This window comes from Manis pentadactyla, chromosome 10 (genome assembly GCF_030020395.1).
Source record: "Manis pentadactyla isolate mManPen7 chromosome 10, mManPen7.hap1, whole genome shotgun sequence".
Taxonomy (NCBI): Eukaryota; Metazoa; Chordata; class Mammalia; order Pholidota; family Manidae; genus Manis; species Manis pentadactyla.
Genome location: NC_080028.1, coordinates 29,892,966 through 29,901,464, shown reverse-complemented (window position 1 = coordinate 29,901,464; position 8,499 = coordinate 29,892,966). Strand labels below are relative to the sequence as shown.

The 8,499-nt window shown below is 38.6% G+C and overlaps 1 protein-coding gene across 1 annotated transcript; it reads left to right on the top strand.

The window, feature by feature from the left end:
* Positions 1-5,537: 5,537 nt before the first annotated feature.
* On the top strand, positions 5,538-6,455 carry LOC118914844 (olfactory receptor 8S1-like). Its single transcript, XM_036890094.2, has one exon. The coding sequence runs from the start codon at positions 5,538-5,540 to the stop codon at positions 6,453-6,455; it is 918 nt and encodes a 305-aa protein (XP_036745989.2).
* The last annotated feature ends 2,044 nt before the right edge of the window (positions 6,456-8,499 follow it).

Below are 8,499 nucleotides of genomic sequence, written 5' to 3'. Positions count from 1 at the left end.
TTTATTGTTATTTAAACCATTCATGAAATTCCATTCTCCTTTGCTAGATGTTAATTTCCCAGTCTCCTTTGCAGCTAAGGATAATCATGTATTACATGAAATATATATAATACATGGTAGAATAGTCCTTGCTTTACTTTCTAATGAGGACATGATGTATGAGAATGTGATGCTAGGAGCTATGGAAGCTATGAAGGAAAGGGCAAAAAATTATAGTCACATTGAACCAAACCCCAAATCTCATACCTCTCCAGACTTCTTGAATAAAAATAGACATTCCTATAGTTTAATATACCTATTTAGGTTTCTCTTTTTTTCAAATGCATCCTAAGTGATAGGAAATGCAAAGATAGAGAAAATAACCAATCTAGAAGAAAAATTAACTAAAAAATTTCCTATTTTTGCATATGCTTCTTTTGATAGAAATACATAATAAGAACATCCATTTCTTTTAAAATGGTAGGGAGCAAAGAACAATGCTAAAAATTGGGATTAGGAAGAAAGGTAGAGAGAAGAGTAAATGAAATAAAGACTAAAAAATCAACATTATAAGATGTTAATTAGCTATACTAAATAATAATAACAGAATAGGCATGGACTAAAATAAAATTGTCAGGGACTTCCATTTCTAGTAACTACTAACTGGGTAATCTGGACCAACACACATTTTGAAAACAAAAACGCTGAACAGATATTTTTAAGATAGGCTTTGAAGTCTGAAAGCTAAGAAAACAGTGAAGAACTATGGAGACATCATCCCAAAGAAGAAAATCCAGAGAGGCAAGCTTAGCGTTTGAGGGTCTTTTTCCCAACAGGACATACTGAAGAGGTTGGCGAGAATGTGACAAGTTACTTTATTAGTTAAATTAGTGAGAAAAATGGAATTCAGGCACCACCAAGGGGCGGGTTGGAACCTTACAGGGCAACGCCTTGAAGTAAAGGTGGTTCGGAAGCAGGTCAGCTTCATATAGACCAGCTTCATCTCAGCCCTAGAATTACATGGGAGTGATCCAGGATTGTTCATGTCTGTGGCCATCTGACAGAAGCAAGTGAAATGTGAAAATTTTCTCTCAAGGAAGAGAATACAATCTAGGGCCCTAACTTATTTCCATAATTTTCTTAATATCCTGTTTTCAATGGAAAAAAAATCAAACAAATGTATGTGGAGACAAGAACTAGAGACAGTGAAAACAGATCGAGACACATAACTTTACAATAAACAAACCTAAAATATTTATGGAGATGAAAGACAAGATTGGGAATTTTGGCATAATGGTTCTGGAAACTAAAAAGTCTAGGTGAAAATTCTAGAAATGAAAAACTCAGTGACTGAAACTAAGATCTTAATGGATAAGTTTAAAGATTAGACACTGTTGAGGATTGTACTAAATGACTTGTAAACTAGGTAAGAAAACATATACAATAAGGCACAGAAAGGATAAAGTAACAAACAGAAGAGAGTATAAGATCTATAATGCATAGAATGAAAAGGATAATATACCTGTACATGGAGTTGTATTGAGGAGAGAGACAATAAGGTAATATAGGGGAAAACAGGACAATATGTAAGATAGTGGATGAAAATATCCCAGCTGAAAGCATACATCAACTACAAATGCTAGAACACCTATAAATAAGTCCTAAGTATAAGTAAAAAGAAAGTTACACTTTGTCACATCATAATAAAATTACTAAAAATCAAAAGAGAAAAATATTAAAAATGGCAATTAGACTAACAACTGACTTCTCAAGAAAAACATTAGACTAACCAGAAGACAGAAAACAGTGAGGTAATATCTTCAAAACACCGGATAAAAAGATTAACTTCCCTGCTAGGATTCTATGTCTAGTAAAACCTCCTTTAAGAATGAAGATGAAATAAATATATCACAGAAGACTTGCATTAAAGGAAAAATTAAAAGGAATTCTTCAAGGAGAAAGAAAATGCTCACAGATGAATGTTTTTAGTTTGGCCTATCTTCTGACTCATTAATATCTTTATTATCCAATTGGTAGTAAATTCATCCACTGAAATCTTAGTTTCATCTATTGAATGTTCCAATTTTAGATGCGGAAAAAATTGAGAAAAAAGTCAAATGCACGCAGGCAAATTTAAATTACCATCGACTATGTAATAATAATAATGTCATATATAATACTGTCATATGTAATAATTGTCTTGAATATATATTATAATTAAATAGATGAGAACATTAGCAAGATGATATAAAGTTAAGCTGTGAATCACTTAGCTGCAGTGGGAATTCTCAGACGGATCATCTAGTAATCATTTTTAGCTAATGAGTTCAAAGCTGAGCTTTCTAGCAATCAGGATGGACCTCATTGTCCCTGGGCTTTCAGTTCATACCTTGCCATCCCATTGGCACCCATAACTCATAGGCCCTTCCGAATGGCTAGACCTGAGCTGCTTTTGTTAGGATGGTGCTCTTAGGAATATATTAACAGTCATAGAGAGAGATATGTGAAGAAACGGTTGCATAATTTTGCTAGAGGAAGTGTGGATGAAGTTGTTTTATTACTTGTTAGTAATTCAGGTTTTCATTTGTCGTTCTGGGGAGTCATTTAGGGATAACAAAAGTTGTCAAAGCTCAGAAGAATTTTCTGAAGTCTTTATTTGCAGATGCTTTTGAAGACTGAGATTATATATTTCTCTTTATGCACAAAGTCTTAAATAGAAAAAGCAATGTTAGTTCACATGATTGAACAGTTGTAGTACATTTCCTCTCTAACTTCTTCTGAGTTTAGAGACATACCCACCAACTCAGAAAAACAGGATGTGTTCTGCATCAGGAAAGGACAGAATCATGGTAATGTTTTTCTTCTGTTATCTGATGGTGTTTCGTTGCTCCTATGCTCCCAGGGTAGGACATTTTCCCCTCAGTTCCCACCACTTCTTGACATTCCCTTGTCAGGCTCTTCCTTTCTCTTTCATACCCCTCCTCTTACCTTAGTTCCCCTGGGCTGGAGGTAGTGCCCTCTTCTTTCCTTTCTGATATGGTATTCATTTCTGTTACCTAAGATGTTTTGGTCTGCTCCTCAAAGTCACTTCTCTTCCACCTCTGGGAAAACTAACACTTGGATAAGGGGTGAAGAAAAGAGAATCTAATGATCCTTAGGCACCTCAGTCACCTTCAGCACTATACTTAAGTTGATAAATACAACTTTCCGTGGTGATTATTTTTGGCTTTCATTTTACATATCAGATAACTGAGACGATGTCTTTCTTATATATTGCTATATTCCTTGTCTCTGGTGCTCAAAGCCCACATTATACCAGACAAGGCTGGGGAGGCTAATACTTGACAGCTGTCTGTAAGAGGTGGGAGGAGATCAGGATATCAGTGATAGACTTCAGACACCTCACAATTCAGTAATAACCCTCTCTGAGCACTCCAAACATGTAGAGTCCAGAAACTAACTATATCTTTAATTACAGGTATTCTCGATAATTTCATACTCTGAGGGACATGGAAGTTCAGAACAGTGCATGAAACATTACACTGGGGCAAACCTCTCCAGTTGGCAAAGTTTTTCTCCAGTGCCCTTCAGCTTCTGGCTCCGTGCAAGCCCAGGGTTCCTTATTGGCTCCTGATCAGATCTGTTCTCTGTGAGTAGTAAAGCCCTAGGCAATTCTCCTGAATTTGATTCATTCATTTACTCATTTACTCATTCATTGTCATTTTTAAGTAACACTTTCTGAGCAACTCCTCTGGGTTAGTTGCAATAACTGAGTACTTTTGCATGTCTCATTCTAAAATGAGCACCGCTCACACAGCGTTTCTTTGGAAATGATCTAGGCAGCGAACTCACCCAGTTGTGGTGATACTGAGAACTTAGAGTGGAAGTGTTCTCAGCCGCTTCCATTCCAATCTGGACTCACAGTCTGAACAAATGAAGATGAGAATAGTGAAACTGTAGCATCAGGTAAAAAGTAATTTTATTTATTGCTGTGACACCCTCTAATAACTCTGATATAGTACACCTCTGCCTGTGAGGGAGTATGGTTTCTGAGAGGTACAGTTTCCAGGCTTGTCCTTCATGAAAATGTCTTTTGGCCTTTATTGCCAAAGGACAAAAATTTCCCCAAAGTTTCTAATGCTAGTAAGTGGGGCTCCATTTGGAAATGAGTAAAATGGAGGGACCTTTTTTTTTCTGTCCTCTGCATTTCATGGTTTGAGTCCTTGCTTTCTCAGCATCTTCTGCGAGTAATGTAATGTTCTCAGGATGAATCCAGGTCACTGCAGCTAAAGTTACAGTGGTGAGCAAAAGAAAAAAAAAGTCTATGGAAATGCAATCCCCATATGACTGGGAGTATTTAGAGTTGTAGAAATAATCCACACTATTTAGCCTTTTATTTTTCTCTTTTAGAAATCAAGGAAGAGGTCTATATCCAACAGGAATTTTCATACTGTGCCTTAATACTGAACTACCACACTGACATTCAGATTTATTCATCTTCTGGATCACTGGATTTGCAAAAGCTTTTCTTTAATTCTATTCTAGCTATTGCCCAACTAGGTGAGAAATACAGGTAATGTGGACTTGACTCCTAGGAGTAACTTTAATTCTGGGTGTTATTTGCATAAGCAATGGGAGGGAAATCATAAGTCCTTTGAGAGGTTGAATATGCCAGTTTCACAGTATGAACACACAGAGAGCAGGACATGGAGGGTCAAGATGGAGTAGTCAGGATTGTTGAAGGGTCATCCTGAGTCTGTGGTTGTTGGGTTGTCAGTTCAGAGCAGGCTTTAGAAAGTTTGTAGGCAGTGTATGTTTACTGATGGCGTGAGGGCACAGGCAAGAGCCAAATGTGAACAGACCACACAAACTGGGCATGGAGATTAAGACCAGAGTATGTTCCTATACTGGTCAACAATTTCTCGTGATCAATTGTACAGCATCTGGGATATTTCTATGCTGCTTTCTCTCTAATTCATTCTCTTTCTTCTCACTCTGCAAATCTCCAGTCACCACCCCTCTTCATTTTCCATTAATGACTCCATTTACATATTTATTGAAAAATAAAACTCATTAAATGGGAACTTCCTTCCTAACATCGAATCTACTGACTTCATGCATGTTTGATGGATGAAGTAAATCCAGCCCCACATAGGGATTTCTGCTTTGCTCTGAAACCCAACTGCACTGAAAGACACCATTTCTGCCATTTTCTGTAATTCGTCCTACAGTTTCTCCCTCTCTACTGGAATATTATCCACAGTTTACAAATGTTCTCCAGTAGCTTTAATAATAAAGCAATAAAAAAAATAAATCCTAGGACGTTAAAGAAAGAACAACAAAGGTGAACAGAGAGTTGATCCAGGTTGGGGTCCTTCAGAAAAGAATGGTACAGGTTTTAGAAAATCTAGAGACTTAGGGAAGTTTATCATGTCAGGACACAGATTTTTAAGTAGGCATGAAACTTTGTGAATGGGAAAGAGCATTAAAATACTTGGGTATTTCTTAGACATAAGAAGTAACTTCTTTCTTCTATCCCAAAGACAATACTGAAAGCAATGAGAAACCATAGTGCAGTCTCTGAGTTCATCCTCCTGGGGCTGTCTGCTGACCCCCAAATCCAGGCTCTGCTGTTTGGGCTGTTCCTTGTTATTTACCTCCTGACCCTAATGGGGAACCTGACGATGCTGCTGGTAATCAAGATTGATTCCCACCTCCACATCCCCATGTACTTTTTCCTGGGACAGTTGTCCTTCCTAGATCTCTGCCACTCCTCTGTCACTGTGCCCAAGCTGCTGGAGAGCCTCCTGTCTGAGAAGAAAACCATCTCAGTAGAGGGCTGTTTGGCTCAGGTCTTCTTCGTGTTTGCCACTGGGGGCACTGAATCCTGCCTTCTCGCTGTCATGGCCTATGACCGCTATGTAGCCATCAGCTCTCCTCTGCTCTATGGCCAAGTGATGAACAGACAGCTGTGTATGGGGCTGGTGTGGGGCTCCTGGGGCCTGGCTTTTCTGGATGCTTTCATCAATATCCTTGTAGCTCTCAATTTAGACTTCTGTGAAGCTCAAAATATCCACCACTTCAGCTGTGAGCTTCCTTCTCTTTACCCTTTGTCTTGCTCTGATGTGTCTGCAAGTTTTACTGCCCTGCTCTGCTCCAGCCTCCTGCATTTCCTTGGGAATTTCCTCCTGATATTTTTCTCCTACGTTCGCATTTTGTTCACCATCCTGAGCATCAGCTCCACCAAGGGCAGAAGCAAGGCCTTCTCCACCTGTTCCTCCCACCTCACTGCAGTGAGCTTCTTCTATGGCTCAGGATTACTCCGCTATCTCATGCCAAATTCAGGATCCACTCAAGAGTTAATCTTCTCCTTGCAGTACAGTGTGATCACTCCCATGATGAATCCCCTCATCTACAGCCTGAAGAACAAGGAGGTGAAGGCAGCTGTGAGAAGAATGTTGAGAAATTGTCTCTAATGTTTCCAACAATAGACTATAAAATCAGAACGATGAGGAGAGAAACTGGTTAAAACTGCAATAAATAGTTTCTGAATATTAGGGAGAATTCTGTTATGTTGGGATCTGCAAGACAACTTATGTCTTTTCGTAAAAACATTTTAAAAAGGTAGAGTCATTTCCTTGAAATGATACTAGTTCTGTCCTAGTCAGAGGAAGGGTTATAGATAAACCTCTTGTCTAACAATTTTTCTTACAAAAATGTTTAATCTATTACATACAGCATGGTGGACTTATTATTGTCTGCCTTGGTGATCTTTACCATTCTTCCAGTAACTAAGCTCCATGTGTTCAATGTAGTTCCAGAGAAATTCTTAATCACCATATCCTCAAATCCTCCTCCCTCCCTCACTCACTATTCACTCCTTCCTGGCACAGTGGCTGGTACAGGAATGAGCACATGGTCAATGCCAGACCATTTACTCTCTTAGGAATTTTAATCTTGAGGATAAATTCATAGAGGCAGAGGTCAGCCATTCTGTTTGTAGAACTCTTGACAGCCTATTTTAGTGCCCTTGCTGATAAGATCAAGTGCTATCCTAGAGTCTGTCTTTTCAAGGCATTTATAAACATGAATTCTATTAAGAGCACATGATTAGGTATTTGCATCATGTCAGGCACTGTGCTAAGCACTCTACCTACATTATTCCATTTAAATATCACAAAAACTGCTTTAGGTAAATAGTTATCCTTGTTTCAGAGAAGAGGAAACTGACTCACAGAGGTAAGTGGTAGGTATGGAATTTGGAACCAAATGAACTTATCCTAAAGCCTATTTTCATTACCACATTGACACAATGACTCTCCCCTTGATGCTGTGAGCAACCCAAGATCCAGTTCATGAATTCCCTTTTTAATGCTTTACTACTGTTGTTGTCTTATTTTATTTTGCTTAAGTAAGTCAGAATTAGATTCTGTCATTTGCAAGAAAAAGACCTAAAAGACATACAGTAATACCACAAGGAAATTGCAGATGGAGATGTCCAAGGACAATTGGGATATTTGAAATTGCTTATTGGACAAGGCATGTCCGATAGAGACTACAAGTAACACATTTGTTTTTCTTGCTTCAAACCATTTATCTAATGGCCAGCCATCTCCAGCTGTGAGAGGAGAGAGCCTCCCCAGCTTGTACACACTGCTAGACAAGTAGCTCTGCTATGCAGCCCCAGTGATGCTGCAGAAATAGCAGAAGGTGAGGGAGTCAGTGGCAGAGCAAATGCTGCATGCATGGGGCCTTTAGAGCAGCAGACCCCAAAAGGAAACCAACAGAATCTTAGCCACTGCCACTTGGAGCATGAGACACTGTTGGAGGATTAGTGAGCAGATTTGGGAGAGCTGTGGGATTAAATTTTTCATGGTCAGAATTATTTCTTTCTTTCTGAAATTACCTTTTAGTTTTTACATATTTGCAAACTGTCAACTGTCATCCTCCCCTTCACTTTGCAATCCCCAGCAGCACAAAATATAAAATCAAAGGGATCAAGGATATGTCCTGGCATCTTCACTACTTTTTCAAGAACATTAAAATAGTTTCAGACATGCCTTGTGAACAATAAATATATTTTGGATGTGTAAGTTATAGGTAGAGAAACAGAAAATACCTAGGGTGGATTTTTATCTGAGAGACCCCACTGCCAAGGCAGTTTGCAATTCTTAGGAGTAGGGTAGTCTGCCCTTAGGAGTGAGTGCCCATCCCTTTCTTCCTGGTGAGCCTAGCTCTGGTCCATGGACTCACGATGTGGCCAGCATTGGGCAAAGTGGTGTTTGCAGAAGTTCAACATTTTCATTCATTCTTCTGCACCAGCATCCTGTTCTGCTGTTGTCATTGGTGAATATTATTCTGATAAAAGCATGCATGAATTTTGTTGGCTGTATTAGCTGATAAACCTTTATTTTTTGTTTCTATTATGAAATTCAATGACATTTACTACTACTTGTCTAGTATATAGGAATGTTGTGGTATTTTGTACTCTGATTTTGTATCTGTCAACTTTGTTGAACT

What these genes read in the sequence shown, in the direction of transcription:
- LOC118914844 (XM_036890094.2), top strand. Translation starts at nt 5,538, where the DNA reads ATGAGAAACCATAGTGCAGTCTCTGAGTTCATCCTCCTGGGGCTGTCT.